General features: G+C 47.8%; 3 protein-coding genes and 1 long non-coding RNA gene across 7 annotated transcripts; 1 reads left to right on the top strand and 3 right to left on the bottom strand.

The window, feature by feature from the left end:
- Positions 1-6: 6 nt before the first annotated feature.
- Positions 7-1893, top strand: LOC138153639 (uncharacterized). The gene is made up of 2 exons (XR_011166419.1): positions 7-382; positions 1034-1893. It is a non-coding gene; the product is annotated as an uncharacterized lncRNA (long non-coding RNA).
- Positions 1894-2492: 599 nt separating this feature from the next.
- On the bottom strand, positions 2493-4132 carry LENEP (lens epithelial protein). The gene has a single exon (XM_069077969.1). It carries the CDS (start codon positions 3841-3843, stop codon positions 3376-3378), a length of 468 nt encoding a protein of 155 aa, XP_068934070.1. The 5' UTR covers positions 3844-4132; the 3' UTR covers positions 2493-3375.
- A 7-nt stretch (positions 4133-4139) lies between these two features.
- Positions 4140-10512, bottom strand: FLAD1 (flavin adenine dinucleotide synthetase 1). Of its 4 annotated transcripts, none has more exons than XM_069077965.1 (9): positions 10277-10510; positions 10034-10094; positions 9507-9696; positions 6748-7492; positions 6104-6251; positions 5399-5497; positions 5099-5288; positions 4482-4555; positions 4140-4385 (listed from the first exon to the last, which is right to left on the bottom strand). In XM_069077965.1, the coding sequence occupies exons 3-9, from the start codon at positions 9567-9569 to the stop codon at positions 4250-4252; spliced, it is 1455 nt and encodes a 484-aa protein (XP_068934066.1). In that variant the 5' UTR covers positions 9570-9696; positions 10034-10094; positions 10277-10510; the 3' UTR covers positions 4140-4249. The 4 variants fall into 4 exon arrangements, with proteins under 4 accessions (XP_068934066.1, XP_068934067.1, XP_068934068.1 ...); XM_069077966.1 differs by having other exon boundaries at positions 9507-9655; XM_069077967.1 differs by lacking the exon at positions 4482-4555 and having other exon boundaries at positions 4140-4281; positions 5255-5288; positions 10277-10512.
- Positions 10513-12723: 2211 nt separating this feature from the next.
- CKS1B (CDC28 protein kinase regulatory subunit 1B) lies at positions 12724-17770 on the bottom strand. Its single transcript, XM_069077970.1, has 3 exons — positions 17603-17770; positions 15092-15219; positions 12724-13256 (listed from the first exon to the last, which is right to left on the bottom strand). The coding sequence occupies exons 1-3, from the start codon at positions 17659-17661 to the stop codon at positions 13204-13206; spliced, it is 240 nt and encodes a 79-aa protein (XP_068934071.1). The 5' UTR covers positions 17662-17770; the 3' UTR covers positions 12724-13203.
- Positions 17771-17874: the final 104 nt, after the last annotated feature.

The raw sequence follows: 17874 nt of genomic DNA, 5'->3' as shown, positions 1-17874 counted from the left end.
GGGGGGGGCAGCCACCCCCTAGCAAGGAAGCTGGGACCCCAAGTGAGTATATCTGCTGCGCCCACCTCTTAACTTGTGGCCCCCCACTGCCTCCACCGCTTCCCTCGAAGTATCAGCCGCCCAGGAAACCGCTGGGGGCGCCTAGACCGCAGCCCCCCCAGCCGCCGCCACTCCAGCGCTCCCACTGCGACCGCCCAACCCACCTGAAGGGGCCGCGGCTGCCAGGGGGGGCACCCTCCCCTTTCCCCAGTCTCCCCCCACTAGCATCTGCGGGCGGCTCTATTTATAACTCCGGTGCCTATTCCGAGCCTCGAGTGCACAGCCGTCTACTCCAGCGTTCTAATCTCCGCTGGGATCTTTGCGCCCCCCAGGGCCTAGGCAGGTAAATTTAAATTTAGCCCCAGGAAGCTCTGGGGAGCAAGTTTCCAAAACTACCAGGGGGGTGAGGGAGGAGGGTGGTGAAAATTGACCCCGCCCCACTCCTCACCCTCAACCCTTTCCCCCTCCGCTGGACTGCAGGGGGCGCTGGTCGGGAGAGAGGAGAAACTAGTAGAACTGGGGTATTTTAATCCTGGAGACCGGGCCCGCTTCGTAGAGTCGTAGCTAGAAACTGTGAGGTTGGAGAGAAGGCATTGAGGGCCACAGCCTGAGAAAAAAGGCAGGGGTTTGAGGGTTTGGCCAGGTAGGGAAGAGGGAAGAAATCTGGGAGAATTCGAGCAGGGCAATGGGTCCTGGGGTGGGGGAACAACCACAAAGAAGAAGGATCCTGTGAGGGAAGAGAGAAGGGATTTTTTTCCTACAAAAAGGAAATGAATGACTCAGATGCAACTAAGATGCAAATATATGCCCCCCCCCAAAAAAAAACAGCTGGTGCTGAGAGTCCAACTGCTCCATAGCCACCAGTGACCCCTTCCCGACCTCGCAATCAGGAAGACGCTGGATACCAAGGGTCTGGATTTGGGTTTTTGTTCTTTTTGTAAACTGTGACATCCAGTTTATTCACGCGGTAAAGTAATACCTTTCCTCCTCTCAGTCCAGGGGTCCAAGATTCCACCATGGGGCCCTGGTGGAGTGACTGTGAAGCCCCGGCTTGCGCTTCATTTTGCCTCTTGCAGGAGATTTCCTGGGGGTCCCTTTCGCGTCTTGGTTGTCGCCCCGTGGCCCCTTATCTCTCCGCGTCTAGCTTCTAATTTCTGGGGTTGCTTCAGTTCCCCTGGAAGCCACTAGATGTCCGTGCTGCTCCAAACGCTGACACGGAAAGCCCCCTCTGACTCCCGGGAAAGCCCCTTCGAGTCCCCGGGACCCTTGCTCAAAGCGTACCCCCATGTGTCCTTCCCCTTCCGTCATACGGAGCATGGAATTTGGCACTGCCTGCTAGGGCACTGAGTGGGAGAAACACAGATAACATTCCCTCCCCAATCATCCCCATGTCCAGAATGCCCAGATATATATATATATACCCTACAGTTGGTGGGCAGTGTATTCATATTGCTCACTCAAGGCTTTGAGCCTTCATTGTGATAAACGAAACCTGCCTTCATAAAATGCGGTCACGGAGCGCAGAATTGTCTGGCACTCTATATGTGTTTTTGAAAAGTTATATTAAAGAATCCCTCATAGTGTTTCCTAGGTGGGCTGAAACCTTGTCCACCTTTAGCCTTCGTCTTCCCCAACCATGCCACTTCATCTGCCTTCCTCTACCCTGAGGACCCTACCTAGGTCAGCGCAGATTACAACCTCATGGACAAAAGAAAAGGCAAACAGCGTTTGTGGAGAGTGGATGGGAAGTGCTTATGTAAAACAGTTGCGTGCCTCCACACTCTCCACTGTGTCAGAACCAGATTAAAATTGGGGAATATTTAACGAAATAAATATAAATACAATAAAACATAACGTTACATTGGTAAACTAAGTCAACATACGACCCATAGGTATTAAACTTTAGGGAAGGATTAGCAGCCCGTGTTTCTGTTTGAGTTTGACCCCGCTGCCTTATACCAGTAGGAATATTGTCGGGTAGGAGTGCAGGGTTGCCTTCCTCTCCTCCTTCCACCTGTAAGCGTAGGAACCTGGGGGTGGAAGAAAGGTGAGTAGTGGAGAGAAAACCAACCACTTCCCTACTAAGCTGGGGAGGCAGGTAGAGGATTTTATTGTTCTCAACCCCTGGTTCATCAAGAAAAAAGAAAAGAATATATTTGATGTGAGTGGAATGAGAGTAGGGAATGGAAATTGGGGGAAAGACGCTGCTGATTCCTAACCGTATCCCCTTCAGCTGCCAGGTCTCACCCTACCAAGTGTCTACTCTCCCAGCTCAAATTGCACATTGAATTGGTCTCCCTCTGTCACTGCTTCTTTTTCTGACTTTTTTTTTCTCTCTCTCACAAACCACAGCTCTGCCTATCTCCACCCACCACTTCCCCAAAGTCCCCTTTGCCAAGCATCCCATTGCCTACTCCATTCCCCTGGCATAGGTTCCTTTCTCAGCCCCCTGTACTCAGACTACCCCCTCCCCCTCGTCCTTTAGGCAATGTCCCAATTCCAGCTGGGTGGAGTGGGGTTGGTCATGGGGCGGGAGACAGGAAAGGGCCTGGTAGAGGCAGGAGGCCAGGGTCTGAGTCACAGGGTAGGTTAGGGCAAAATGGGGGCCAGGCCCTTGTGAAGGGAATAGAAGGGGTAGATTGGATTGTAGAAGCTTCGTCTCCCTTCTCCATCATCCTGGTCTCCTTTCCTATGCCGAAGACTGGGGTTCTGTCTCTTTTTCTGCATTTTGACAAGATAATGGAATCCAGGGTACTGAAGGAGAGGTGTCTTATACCTAGCATTTTTGTACAGGAGGGTGGTATGTGCTATATCTGAGACAGAGCAACTTTTGAGTACAGTAGCAAAGCTAGACAGGAAGGGGTCCATAATGCTATGCCATCGGTGCCCCCGGTCCCCATAAGGGTCATGCTTCCTCAGCAGAAAAAAAACCCAAACCCCCAAATCTAGCACGACAGTATATTTCCTACCTCCTTGTTCTTATGAACTCCTACTTTGCCCTCCCCCTGTCCCAGCTCACTGAGATCCTGCTTGTGCAGGGAATTGGCTCTGAGTGTCCAGAGGGGCTAGAAGTCAAATGACTCCATAGGTGAAAGAGGCTGGAAGCTCACACAGCTCTCAGTAGGCATTGAACTTCACTCATTTATTGGTACCCTCAGGTAAGCACAGAGGACACAAGGAGTCTCGGAGATGAAGTAGGCACTAGAAGGAGAAAAGGGGAGGCTCAGAAGGAACATTGCCGAGAAGGCTAAAGTCTTTCCCCCAATGTGCCCACCTGAGAGTGCCGAGTATGGTGTCATGGCCGGGGGTGGGCAGGGAGAATCCTGAATACCTGGGCTAGTCTAGCAGCTCCTTAATACACCAGCAGCAGAGAAGGATATAAGCCACCTCCTTCAGGAATCTCTGGAGTACCCCCCAGCTTGTGCCCATCTTGGCAACAGGAAATCGGAACCCAGCATCATGAATGGCCTGGCTGAGGGAGAAGGGCAAGGCCTGGGCTACGGGTACAGCCCTTGGTTGCATGGGGATTGTTCTCAGTGGGAGAAAGAGGGCTGGCTCCCTTGGCTTTATAAACATTCTGCTACCCTGGGGATTGGGTGCCCTCATGACTAGCAGAGACAAAGCCCCTGGATGAGGCAAGGGGAGATTCTGGAATGAGGAATAGGCTGTGTCAGCCTGGGCTGGGTGGGAGTTGGGAAGGGAATATCTGACCCCTTGTCCCTCCTCTCCCTGTGTAGGAGAGCCCTGGGCATCCTGCCAAGTTACCCATTGGCCCAGCTCCCTCCTCCCTCCTCCCCAGGTCATATATCCTCACGTGGAGCCCTGCTGATGTTGGCATCGAGAAACATCAGTCAGCTCAAGCCTATCCAGCCCCTTTTTTCATATCCCCAGCCCCCATCCTCCTAACTCCCCTGCTCCTGCTCAGTGTCAAGGATGTCTAGGCAAAGAGGGGGTAGCCTGATCCTCTACTTCTGGGTTTCTGCCCCAAACCCTGTGTCTCTGAGGGTGGAGCTTTGCCGAAGCTTTGGGGAGGAGGGGGTCCCAATCACATCCATGGTAGCTTTGACTACAAGATAGGATGAAGTAGTAGAAGCAAGGGACACAGTAGCAGGCACCATTTATTGGTCAGCACTGATGGCAGGGCTGCTGGGACTGGGGGACAGCAGAGCAGCAGATGGAGACAAAGTCCTCCAGTCTAGCAAGTCCGAAGTCAAGTTCGTGAATTTCGTTCCTCATCTTCATTCTCCAACTGGTAGGCTGGTCGATAAGCAGGGCAGCCCCCAGGGCCTGGGTACTTCAAGGCCACATTCTTCTTTGTATTCTCCCGGCTGCCAAGGGACGTGTAGCTGGAGACACAGAGAGGAAAGACACGGTCCCTGTAAATACCTGACTCCCCATTTTATTGCTCCCTTATCATCTCCCCCAACCTCCCCCATGCTTACCCCCAGTCGTACAGGATGCAGTAAGGAACAAACAGCTGACGGAGGAAATCCCAGATGTCTTTATATGTCCAGTCCTAGGGAATAAGAGTCAGTTCCCTGAACGGGTAGCACTACTTATGGATCACCCACACTGCCCCACCTCCCTTTCCACTTTTGGGAGAATGGGCAGATCCAAGCATTTCTACTCACCCTATTCCCCATCTTGATCCCTAGAGGGAGGGGCTGCTCTGCCTTCTGATCCTCTCCTATACTTCTATACTTTACAGGTGAAATAAAGCACCTCATCCTCAGCCCCCTCCCCCTAGTTTTTTTTTTGGAGGGCAATTGGGGTTAAGTGACTTGCCCAAGGTCACACAGCTAATTTTTGTGTTAAGAGTCTGAGGCTGAACTTGAACTCGGGTCTTCCTGACTCCAGGGCCAGTACTCTATTCACTGTGCCACCTAGCTGCCCCTCTTCCCCCTAGTTTTTAAAAAAGGATAGGATACCGGTCCTAGTTTCTATCTGATCTCTCCTGAGTTTTCCCAAAACACTACCTGTCTCATTCTACATGAAGAAAATATGGGAGTCTGAGGGGTTGGAAGATAGTAGTATGAGTTGGGAATGTCTTCTCTCTCACCAGTAGTGGGTTGATGCGCATATACTGGGGCCAGTCTGGGTCAGTGGGACTGAGGGGACTGAGACTTCGGGATGAAGGATCCGTTCTCCTTGTGCCCATCAACACAGCCTCCAGCTGGGGGTTCTGTGCCCTAAGTTCACTCAATGCCTGCTTCATGTTGCCCTCAGCCTGTAAGACTTGCAGCTTATACCTGGAGAGGCCCATAAACCACCTCTTGAACCCATAATCAAGCAGCTCCTTGCTCCTTTTAACTCCCATAACCCTTAGCCTTCCCAGTTCAAAATTCTTGATCCCCAGTACCTCTTGGCGGTCTCCTTCAGAAACTGCTCCAGCTCTGGGAAGGGGGAGATGCTACGGATGTAGAGAATCTTCAGCGGGACCTTAGGCTCTGGGAATTTCCTTTGGGTAGGTGGTGAGAAGGGTCAGGGCACACAGGTTCCTCCATTTATGTAGCAAGAGCCCCCTAAAACAGTGTACACTGTCCTCTCCCCTACCCCATTCTGGAATGCCCTCCTTTGTCTTCTATCCAAATCCTGCACATGCACCTCTCAAGGCCCAGCTTAAGATTCACTTCCTCTTTTCTTTTTATTGAGGAAGCCAGCCCTAGCCTGATTTCTCCCAACTTGCTGAATATTTATATTCTACAGAACATGATCCAACACTTGATTAATGAATATATTTTACTGTTCTTTGGTTGTCATGTATTTCAATAGAGTCACACCAACAAGACTCTAAGCTCCATGAGGGTAGGGCTCATGTCTAATGAACCTTAGCTATCTTCCCTAGTGTCTTGCATAGGGCCTTGCACATACATGGAAGACACTCTACATACATATCCTTGTTGAATTGATATGAACAGCCTTTCTCCTCAACACTGACACACATCCAGGATGGAGAACCTGGACGAATGGACCCAGAAAGGAGGGATGGGGGAGCCAATGGTGGCAAGCAGCTGTCTGGGGAAGCATGCATCTCAGGGAAGGCCTGTCCCAGGGCTTGCAGTACCTCTGTACAGCAGCGTGGAAGAGGTGGAGGAGGGCAGTGCAGTCCTTTCCCCCGTTGAAGCCCACGCAGAGCTGGGTCAGGCTATATCTGGACAGGGCCTCCTCCATCGTCTTCAGGGCCCCTGCTACCTTCTTCCCCAGGGGAGTCCCTGCCAGGAATATTGGGAGCACAGGGGAGACACATGCCCAATCAGAGGGGATTATGGGGTGATTGCTCAGGACTTTCCCAGCCTCTCTACAACTTAACACCCCTTCACTTTGGTCCCACCCCAGGAGCTAAGACCAAGTCAGTCCTCTGGGTACTGTAAAATATACAGAATCTGAGAGTTGAAAGAAAACTAAAGAGGTCATCTCTAGTCCAACCCTTTGCTTGGAAAGCATGCATTTCCTCTACCGTTTCTCTGACAAGCAGCTGCCTGCCTCTGAGAAAACATGGGCAGTATCCAAAAGCAGCATGAAGGTCTCACCTCCTGCCTACTAGCACTGTTTGGATGGAAAGGAAAGCTACAGATAGCAAACCATACTTCTTATCACAAGATCTACTGGCTACTGTTCCCATTCCTAAGACAAAAAAAAACTGCTGCCAGAGAGATGGCCAAAGGAATGCAACGCCCACTTCCCTTCCTCCAGCAGCCTTCTTCCTACCTGACTGGGCTAGCTTGTACACAGCTTCCCCAGCCTTCTCCACTGCATTGGGCACAAATGGCACCAGGGATCCAGGGGGTAGGTGAGCAGTCAGGTAGGCCTTTGCTTCCTCCACTGCTGCCTCCTCGTCTGAGTCCAAGGTCAGCTTAACCCGGTAGTAATTGCTACTCCACTCTGGATAGGAGCCAATGCCAAGTCTTCGTCCAAAGTGGGCCTGTGCTTCAGTGAGGATGGCAGCAACTGACGATTCCTCTACTGTCAGGTATAACTCATGTAGGTGGAATTGCATCCCTTCATTCCGGAATAGATCTGACAGCCCCCTGAGCACCCGCTGCTGCAGTTCTGGAATGCCCGGGAAGAGGTAGACATTCCGGACAGAAACCAAGGGGAATCGGAAGGGGACTCCAGTCTCAGGGTCAATACCATAGTGGAGACGGGCAGTGGAGGGCACCTGAACCAGTTTCTCTTGCCCAGTGCCCCCCAGGGCTCTCACAGCTTTTTCCAACTCAGGGTGGGGCTGGAGCTTGTCTCCAAAAGCCTGGGCTACAGCCTCAAAGGTGATATCATCATGAGTGGGTCCAATGCCACCAGAGGTGAGGACATGGGTGAAGCGGGCGGAGAAGGAAGCCACCTCCTCTGCAATGGCCATCACTTCATCTGGTACCACAGAGATCCGGGACACTCGGACACCCATGGAGCGAAGGGACCGGCACAGAAAATAGGTGTTGGTGTCCTGAGTGTAGCCCTGGGTAAAGTGGAGGACAGATGGTAAAGAGATCTGATGTTTTATTATGTGGAAGGAGGGTAGCTACTCCCACCTGCTGGTGAAGAAAGCCTTTTTCTTAGGGGTACCATAGGGGTGGGTAGATGGGAAGGAGAAAGAAATGAATAAGGGCCAAACAGTAGAAAAAGGAAAATCATTTAGGGTTAAGGTTTGGAATGGAGTCAGTGAACTCAATGGGCCAGGTCCATGATGCTATACTTAGCCTCTGCTCTACTCTTTAAGCCTCCTCTTGGTGAGACTGTCTAGTCCCATAGCTTTAACTGTCACCTCCATGAAGATGACCCCTCAATCTTTTCTCTCTAGCACTTACCACTCCTTTGAGCTCTAGTTTCATATCTTCAATTGCCCCTGGATATCTCCAAATGGACGTACTGCTACAAACTGATGAGGTTCTAAATAAAAGTCATACTTCTTCCTCATGACTTTCCTATTTCAGAATGACATATCACTTTTTTCTTTCCCTTCTCCCTCACTTCTAATCAGTTGCCAAGTCCTGTCCATTCTAAGTCTCCCAGCTTTTAAGTGGCAAATCTGACATTTGAACCCAGCTAGTACAGTGCTTTTCCATTCTCACTGCAAACATCCTGAGTTAGGCCCTCTTTCATCCCTTCTGGCCTGTACTGTTACCATGTTCCATCTAGGCTTCTCTCCAGGATCTCCTCTACTCTACCCATCTTACACAGGACACTCAGACCTAAAATACTCCTCCTAAAAAACTGCTTTGACTATCACCACCCTGGTCAAAATCCTTCAATGCCTTCCTACTTCCCACTGACTACAGTCCAAATTCCTCATCTTGGCATTCGATGATCTGGCTACTTTGCTACACACTACCCACGTACATGTACCTTGTATTGCAGCCAAATCAGACTATTTACTGCTCACTGAACTTGACTTCTTTATCTTCAATCCATTGGTCAGTCTGTTCCCTCCCCCTGTAATGTCCCCCAAACCATTTGTGCCTCTGACTTTCAAGGCTCAGCTCACAAAATGTTTCCTCCATGAAGCTTTAATCACCTGGAAGTGATCTCTTCCTCTTTGGAGCTCCAACCACAATGCATCACTTATTCATATAACACTTTTTAAAGCCCTTGTCCTTTAGTTATTTTGATAGGAGTCTAATTCCCCCTTCACTATTTACCTTTACCCTCTTTTTGTGGCCTGTCTTCCCCATTAATTAATTTACCTTCTATGTGCCCAGTACTGTACCAAGCACTTTTACAAATACTGTCTTGTTTGATCTTCATAATAACCCTGGGAGGTAATTGCTCTATCATCCCTATTTTATAGTTGTGGAAACAGAGGCGAAGTGATTCAGTGACTTGCCCAGGGTCACACAGCTAGTAAGTGGCTGAGGCCACATTTGACTTTGGGTCTTCCACTGTTCCACCTAGCTGCCACTAGAATATAAACTCTCTGAAGGCCAGTACTACCTAGTGCCTGGCACAAAGCGAACACTTAAAAAAAACCACTCCTTCCTTCTTTAAGTGTACGGACAACACTGTATACAGCTTTGCATTCTCCATACTACTTAGTATGCTGTCCTAGATTTATAGTAGGTGCTTAATAAATGCCTGTTGAATGAATGAATACATAACATACCCCTACCTCCACAGAGTTCCTTTGGGAGTTTTATAGAAGCCAGGGAAAAAGACAGCTGAGCAAAATGAACAAGGGGGTGAGTTAAGTAATCGGCTTGGCAAAGGGCTTAGTCACGTTGTAAGGAGGTGTGTGGCAGTGGGAGGTCTGTGTCATGGAACCTGCAAGTTTAGACTAGGTGGCACTGGGGGAACTTTACTTCCTCTTTCCCAGCTGGACCAAGCTGAGCATTTCTCCCCTTCAATTCAAATCAATAAGCCACCCTCCCGGGAAAAGAGGGAGAAGGGAAGTGCTGCCTAGGGTCCAGGTCCACACCTGCATGCCTGCCTGCTGAGGCACGCTTAGAACACGTGGGGACCCTTTTGCCTGCACACACCTTGAGGATTTCATCTCCGATGATGATGATGCCAGCAGTCACATTTTTCCTGGGGGTGGCCATGGTCCAACTTCTTCGATCTTGCAGTACCCTCCAGTAGCCACCCAGGCCCCGGGGAAGCGATCGAAAACATGAGGGTCCCGCCAGCTCTACAGAAAATCGGGAGCTATGGCTCAAGTGAGGTATCAGCCTGATGGGAGACAAGACTAGAATGGAGGGATCCTGGAGGGAAAACCATGGGGAGGTGAAGGACCCTTAAGTGGGGATGGGAGAATCATAGAACATGTGCACTGGAGAGGACATTAGGGGGTGATCTAATACAACTCCATTATTTTGCAGAGGAGGAAACTGAGGCTCAGAGGGGGAAGTGACTGCTCAGTGGCACACTGCACACTGTGCTGCATCGGACTCTCCTGCAAGCAAAGTGAAGAGGGCGCTTGGTGTAGGAAAACAAAACAAAAACAAAACAAACCAACACTGGACTGAAGTCTAATAACCGGGGTTTGAGTCCCAGCTCCGCTACTTACTCACTGTACGACCTTGGATAAATCACGGACCTCTCCGGAACTCGGGCCTCCGTTTCCCCATCTGCAAAATAAAGGGAATTTGGAGTAGATAAGCTCTGAGGTCTACGACGGCTGCGGGCGGGCTCGAGCCGTCCTCTGGATCGCGGTGCGAAGCTCCTTTCTCCTCCACACCACACCGAACCCGTTCAGAGCGCGGGCACGCTCCTGCCAGCCCTTTAAACGCTGCTTCTGCGTATCGGGTACCTGCGTCCTGAATCGTCCGCCTTTGGGCCCTGCACGCGGGCACGATGCCTCTCTTTCTCCCGGCCCGACAGCACGCTTTTTCCAAACTGGGCCCCTAAGCCCGTTCGGGCCGCGTTGTGGGTTCCGTGCCCGCCAGCCAGGATTTCTCCACTCTCACCTGCCTCTTTGCCCCTGCCCCACTTGTTTCAATTCCCTCCCGGCTGTCCCGCCTCGGCATCCGTAGCCAGCGTTCCTCCTCAGCCACACAGCCGCTGTACGCCCATTGGCCCAGGCTTTCACCGCCCCGCCTCGGCCCTCGCAGGCTTCATTGGTGCAGTCGGCAGTCCCTCGCACGTCCCCGACTGGAGAGCGGGAGGGGTTGTTGTTGGTGGAGAGCACGTGGCCGTCACGCCCGGAAGTGCAGGGACAAGGGATGGGGCACTCATTCTTCCCCATCTGGTTGGGTTTCCAACACAGCGGACCTGGAAGAGTTTGGTCTGTTGTAGCCGGATCCCGGCAGAACCGAGCGACACAGTCGGACACCAGCGGCCCCAGTGTCACCCACAGTAGTTACAGGGTGAAGGTGCAGTGGGCTAGTGGTGGGTTGGTGGGTGAGACCTTCCCAAGGTGAGAGCACAGCCCTTTCCTGTGGGTGCTTAACAGTATCAGTCCGGCTAGTCCATCGCCTCTAAGACAAACCTTTCTTGGGGAGAGGGAGCAAATTGTGCCCTGGGTACTTTGTCCAAACACAAGAGTTGTCTTTCAAAGAAAGCTACAGTTAAGAAAACTGCCACACCCTACTATGCTTAGCAGCCCAAGGAACTTGCCCTGCAGTGTCAAGTACATAGTTCATTTCTCTTGCCTTATACTTTTAGGGCCACTTAAGGGTGAGGAAATGGGCCTCCACCCTAGCCTTCCTACTTAAGCAGTGTCTGAGTTTAAACAACACTAGTAAGTGGAGTTTACAGCCTTAAGGTAACAACCGAAGGACCCATTGAGATGTTGCCTCAGTCAAACTGAGATCTGTTAAAGACCTCAGATTAGAGACCAAGGTCTGCCACTACATCCTGGGCCATGAGTTGTCCTGATGTATATCTTGCCACTGGACCCAGATGACTCTGGAGGAGAAAGTGAGGCTGGTGACTTTGCACAGTACTCCCTTAGAGATCCAGTTCACTTATGTGTCATGGCATCATCTCCCTGATGTCATGGTCCTTTCTGAGAATGAAGGACAAACATGCTCCATTAGAGTTGTAGGAATTGAGGTAAATTGTTGAAGTTGGACCCCAAGTTAAGAAAGCTAGGCATCTGGTCACAGTAATGTACAGTACTAGACTTGGAATCAGGTCCAACTAGCTGGGCTTAAATTTCAGCCGATGCTTTGTAACTGGCTTTGGGCAAATCACTTAACCTACAAGCCTCATTTTATTTTTGCTTTTTGGAGGGCAACTGGGGTTAAGTGACTTGCCCAAGGTCACACAGCTAGTTTTTGTGTTAAGTGTCTGAGGCCAGATCGAAACCCAGGTTCTCCTGGCTCCAGGGCAGGTGCTCTATTCACTTTGACACCTAGCCGCCCCCAAGCCTCATTTTCTAAATCTTTTAAGCCTGATACTATAGAAATGTGGGCTATTTCACCTGCTACTAAAAATCCCCAACTCTGATAGGGCTGTCAGGAGAAAGAAGTGGTCTCATTTTTAAAAACCAGTAATAGCATGACAGAATGACTTTATCCACTCAAACCTAAGGTCAGTCACTTGGTCAGAGGCCATCTAGAAACTCAAATCCAGCAACTTTTTCTTATCAGGATAATTTCATGAATCTCTACCTCAAAAGGCAGAAGCCAAGAGTGTCCGGAGAAACCAAGATAATTATTTAGTGCATCTGGTTTTTTTTCTTTGAAGAATTTCTACCAGTTCCTTAGCCATTTCCCATAACTGCTCATTGTATCATGTTTGTACTGTCAGTAGAAGACTGAACAAGATTTCAAACTGGCTGCTTCCAACCTATGGACATTCAGGCCAAATATTTAATAGGGAGTTTTATTAATGTCCAAAGAAATAGAAAAGCAGCACCTCAGAGGTGTCTCTAGTTCAGAAGACTGTCAATACTACACTAAAGGGACTTCAGTTTGATGAAAAAAAATCTGTTCTTGTCATAGATTATACAGGGAACTGTTATGAATGGAATTATCCCCTTTATTCATGCCTAAATTAGTAAAGCAACGCTTTGGCCAAAAACATACAAATATAAAATGTGACAAATTAATGTATTCTATTGAGAGAGCTGCCCTGGGCCAGTGAAGTTTTGAAATGAAAAATTTTCAACAGATGTTTGAGAATAATCAGTTTAGTCTATTTTTAAAATCAACTCTCTGAAATGAGCCTCATTATACAAAAAGTTAGATATTTAGCACCCTGGTTTCTCGTGAATGTTACTTATTCTGATCACAGCCGGAAGGAACCTAAGAATGAATTACAAAAACTTCCTCTTTATTCAAGGGATTTAAACAGAACAGACATTTCTTGAATAAAATGGAAAGTTCCCAACAAATGAAAATATAAACCCATTAAGTCACCTTGTACACAACCTGGCAGGAGAAAAACACCAATGGTAACAATTATACATGCCCCACAACTAAGCAGTGATGAGTCTTCAGTCACTCTTGGTGCTTTGTCCATCTACCCAATGTGTTCAGCTTGATACAGAGCTTGCCATGACTTTTGGAGGCAAAGCTCAGCTGAAGATACATTCATCAGAGCACCCAATGGGGTAGTTGTGGTGGTGTCATCTTTGCTCAATAAACAAGAGAGTCACCAGCACTTTCAAACAGTGTATTAAACATCCCTTAAATATCCCAAGTGAGAAACAAGAAGGCAACACTATTAGCAGAAAGATGTTAGCAGGTAAGGACAGCTATGTACAGCTTGGAACAGAAGTGGCATGCTCTTTCATTTCTTAGGCTTCTTGGGCAGTGGCCGCCGGAACAGCAAAATGTGAGGCTCTGGAAGAAAGGGAGATAGTTGAATAAGATAAGACAAGCCTGTCTCGTTTTCATGAGTTGGTTTCCCCCTTAAGTCATAATCTATGTGTCTATCTATGCATACTCTAATATTTAGAATTTAAGTTTTATTTTACCATTCAGCCCTAGAAAAAGACCCAGCAGTTTGGTCTGCTGGCAAATATAGTAATGCTAACATCAATTCTCCCTCTACTAGGTTTGCCTAGACATAGAATTGTCTTTTATTAGTGCTGCCCTGAAGTTGAATTTCTGGTGTTTTATCTGTTGATTTATAAAAATAATTTTTTTGGCTATAGTTCAAACATATCCAAACACAGAAACTGGATTTCTAGGGGCAGAGAAGCAGGGGAGGTAGAGGTAGTTAACAGGGCATATTTGACCTTAGTTTATAACTAGTCTGTAATCATAGGGTACATAATTTAACAGGAGTGTCCATACTGACAGGCTCCAACTGCTTTTCAGATATCTTGAATTGGATGTCCAGTAGACATCTTAAACAAACTCATGTCCATAACTAAACTCCTCTTTCCCCCTACCCCCTCCTACCTTACTGCTGTAGAGAGCAACATCATCCTCCCAGACCCCCAGGCCTGAAACTTAGGAGTCATCTTCACTTCTTTCCATCTCTCATTTCCCATAGCCAGTCTGTTTCCAAAGCCTGGCATTTTCACCTTTGCAACATCTCTCCAACATACCCCCTTCTTTCCTGATGCTGCCACTACTCTATTGCAGGCCATTATCACCTCAGGCCTGAATTATTACAATAGCCTGCTGGTGGGTCAGCCTGCCATTAGCCTTTCCCTAATCCAATTCATCTTCCATTCTGCTGCCACAGTGATTTTCCTGAAGCACAGGCCTGACTATGTCACCCCTCTATTCAATAAACTCCAGTGGCTCCCCATTGCCTCCAGGATTAAGTACAAAATCCTCTGATGTTCAAAGCTGTCCTCCCACCTTTCATGTTTTCTTAGACCTTACAACCCTCTATATATTCTCTGATTCAATGATACTGGCCTCCTTGCCATTCCATGAACAAGACTCTTGTCTCTTGGTTCCAGTTATTTTCTCTGGCTGCCCCTCATGCCTGGAATGCTTTCCCTCCTTGTCTCTGCCTTCTGGCTTCCTTCAAGTCCCAACTAAAATCCCATATTCTACATGAAAACCTTCTTGATTTTAGTGTCCTCCCTCTGTTAATTATTTCCTATTTTTTTTTTTTGAGCAATTGGGGTTAAGTAACTTGCTCAAGGTTACACGGCCAGTTATTTCTGGGTGTGATGCTAAGTATCTGAGCCTGGATTCGATTCCCAGGTCATCCCGACACTGGGGCCAGTGCTCTTACTCGATGAACCACCTGGCTGCCCCTAATTATTTCCTATTTATGCCATACATAGCTTGTTTGTACAATTTGTTTGCTTGTTGTGTCCCCCATTAGATTGTGAACAGGCACTGTCTTGTGCTTCTTTTTGCGCCCCCAGAACTCAGCACAGTGCCTGGCACATAGTAAATGCTTAATAAATGCTTATTGATCAAAATGACAGGCCATCATTGAACTCTAGATATTTTGCTCACTATTTGTGGTCAGTTCAACAATTCTCCATGTAGAGCAAGGGAGCACAAATCTATCCCACCTAAAAATATAAAACATCAGCCACTATGTGGGCACAGATGCTTAAGACAATAGATTATTAACTATTATATGACTCGTCCTCCTCCTCCTCCCCCTTCCCTTTGCCATCTTCTTAGCTTATTACATTGATATATAATCTTATTGATTTCCAGTGCTATCCTACAGAGCTGCTTTCAGATTTTCCACTGACCTGGTTCATGGATCATGTAATGGACCCATCCCTGACTCTGCTGGACACCAAGGTTCCTCCACTCAGACTCAGACATCAAGTGGGTCTTGGGGACTAGTTTGGCTATGTCCTTGGGCAACATGACGTGCCTGTAACAGAAACGTGGGGGTGATTTGCATCTAAGAATGGTGCAGTTAGGCAATCAACACTCTATATTATGCCTTTCACTCTGTAAAGAAAGTTATATCATGGATCAAGGGGGAGATACAAAGGAATGATAACAATTCCTGCTCTCAAGGGAACTTACAAATCTAATGGGGGGATCTTCAGTCAACACTATTATAGATACACTTTCAAAAATCTGTCGTATATTATTGAGCACTTTAAAACTAATGTTTGATTATTGATGATGATAAGAATAATGGTATGATTAGAACACTTATAACTGTTTAACCAATATCTGGGATGGCTTTGGGGGAGGGAGTGTAGATAGTGGTTCTTAAAAGCCAATGCACAGAAATAGAAAACTAGATGGCTTTTACTTTTCTGATCCGTTTTTTTTTTTTAACTTTACTTCTTAGCCAAGGTTCTGATCTGGGGTCTAAGTCACTCAGGGAGGCAGATGAGCTGTTTGATTATTTGGAATCTGAGTCTTAGTGACCCAATTTGAGCTTCATTAATGTCAATGAATATTTTCTGAATGGCCCTTGTATACAAAGATGTCTCTGTGTATAAAGAAATGTTTCTTGCCAGAGTCCCTGACTAGGGATTTCTATGCTAACAGGCCTAGAATTAAAAGCCACCAACCAGACCAAACAATTTTGACTTAACACAGCAGCACAGCATATTTTAAACCAACACCCACTACAAAGCAATTTCAGCTGTGGTTCCAAATTGGCATCTTCCACAAGATCAAACAAGTGGCTTTTCCCTATTCTGTTTCAATAATTGGGGAATTGATAAATGAGTCTCATTATTGGTTTATTTAAATAAATAGCTAAGGATAGAATAAGTCAGTCAAGATCCAAAGAAGTACTGGGTCTTTTTTTAGTTCTCTGCAACATCTTGTATGAGGATAGGCACCCAATATATGGTGGCTGGTGTCAGTTACTTAGGGTGTACAGAACCCTTTATTAGGCCTTGTGGGATACACAAATGAAATCCATGTCTTTTCCCTGTACTTAAGGAACTTGAAATCTAGTTGGAAAGAGCTGGAGATATCTTAAATTCGAAGATATCTTAAAGGTTATTCTGTAAAGACTGCTATTAAAATCCATTAAAAGAATCTGTCTTCAACACCATAACATGGTAATTCAGGCTCTACCTCAACAGTTCCAGTGGCAGATACTACTTACTATCAAAGTGCAGGGCTTCCTTAATCAGAGCCAACTATATTCCTAGTTGTTTTCTGAAGCCACCTAGAGTAAATCTAATACTTTTACTAAATGGCCCTTCAAATGTATGTGGATATCTGTCATATCCTAAATCTATTATTTCCTAGAGGAGAGGTCAAGGGGGCTCCTAGAGTCCCAAAATACCAACATGCAGGGTCCTGCCGAATGAATTTGACTTGAGTCTTCTCAGCCAAAGAAAAGTAAAATTTATTAAAAGTTCACTTTCATTGGACACAGAGTAAGTCTGTGCTAGAAAATTCTACAGTGCTCTCACTATTCTATGGTATTCTATAGCTCTCACTCTATATGGTATGAGATGTTATATACAGAAGGTTGTGAGAGGAATCTAGGGGTGGTCTAGAGGAGGAGTTTGGGGAGGGTCTTCAGGAGGAGTTAATGAGGACAATGAGTGATTTAAGGGTGGGAAGTAGCTGGAGGCCACAAACTATGGTGGGCTAGTTCAAGGGTGGATGGACACTTTGATAGGTTCCAAGGTGGGAAATCTAGTAACAGAGGTTTGGGCTCAGCCACAATGTAAGGCTTATAGCCTCATGCAAATGCCTCATCAAATGGGATGATTTAATCAAGAGTCCAAGGGAGGTTCCCAGAGCCTATACCTCATCACTAGCATATCTAACACTTTTGACATCCTTCCCATTCACTGTACCCTCAGGGCACAGAGGCCCCCAGCCATCCTTTTTTTTTCTTGGGGCTAACTATATCACTGGCGGGTCTGTCCCACTCTCAGTTCTATAGCCACCTGGCATTCCTTCTGCATTAGTGCAGAGATAAAAGAGAGCAGTCAGTTTGAAAGGGGTGGGGGTGGACGATGGCGGAAGACCCTCAAAGGTAAAGGTAATAACCCTTCACTATGTCCCCTTCCTAGGCAGTTTTACTAAGCCGCAAGGATTCCACGCATGCGTTCTGAATATACTCCCCCTTCCCCCCCACTATAAACCTCTCCTGCGCATGCGTCTAAGTTCCCTTTTACTTCAAGCCCACTTCCCCCAGTTGGGTCTCGCGCATGCGTCTCAAGCTCTTTCTCCCCTCTATCGCTATGGCTAAGGTGGTCCTCGCGCCTTCACCCACCGATGCTTACTGTACCTAGCATGGCCACCCCCTTCGCGCCCGCACTGACCGGTACTCGAACTCCTCATCGTCGTATTTGTCCGAATAGTAAATTTGTTTATGAGACATGTCCGCTTCTCCCGGGGGACCCCAGGCCCGCGCCGCCAACCGCCTAACACCAGCTACGCGCGCGCACCACAAATCTACGGGGCCTCGCTTTCAAACCTGCCGCTCCTTCAACCGATTGGCTCATTCGGCCGGAGGCGGGAAAAAAAGGCCACCTTCGAGACTTTTACTGGTTTTATATTTGTCACTCTATCCTTCCTCGGGTTCTTATTGGTC

Source organism: Petaurus breviceps, unplaced genomic scaffold, assembly GCF_028583685.1.
Source record: "Petaurus breviceps papuanus isolate PSGF00001 unplaced genomic scaffold, PetGlider_PUasm1.0 91023, whole genome shotgun sequence".
NCBI lineage: Eukaryota > Metazoa > Chordata > Mammalia > Diprotodontia > Petauridae > Petaurus > Petaurus breviceps.
This window is presented reverse-complemented; position numbering and strand designations above follow the sequence as displayed.

Excerpts from the sequence above, each read along its gene's own strand:
- LENEP (XM_069077969.1), bottom strand. The coding sequence starts at position 3,843 with ATGACCTGGGGAGGAGGGAGGAGGGAGCTGGGCCAATGGGTAACTTGG.
- FLAD1 (XM_069077965.1), bottom strand. The coding sequence starts at position 9,569 with ATGGCCACCCCCAGGAAAAATGTGACTGCTGGCATCATCATCATCGGA. Across the intron at positions 5,498-6,103 it reads TTCCACGCTGCTGTACAGAG|GAAATTCCCAGAGCCTAAGG; the intron begins GTACTGCAAGCC and ends ACCTACCCAAAG. Across the intron at positions 5,289-5,398 it reads CTGAAGGAGACCGCCAAGAG|GTATAAGCTGCAAGTCTTAC; the intron begins GTACTGGGGATC and ends GGGCCTCTCCAG.
- CKS1B (XM_069077970.1), bottom strand. The coding sequence starts at position 17,661 with ATGTCTCATAAACAAATTTACTATTCGGACAAATACGACGATGAGGAG. Across the intron at positions 15,220-17,602 it reads GATGAGGAGTTCGAGTACCG|GCACGTCATGTTGCCCAAGG; the intron begins GTCAGTGCGGGC and ends TTTCTGTTACAG. Across the intron at positions 13,257-15,091 it reads TTACATGATCCATGAACCAG|AGCCTCACATTTTGCTGTTC; the intron begins GTCAGTGGAAAA and ends CCTTTCTTCCAG.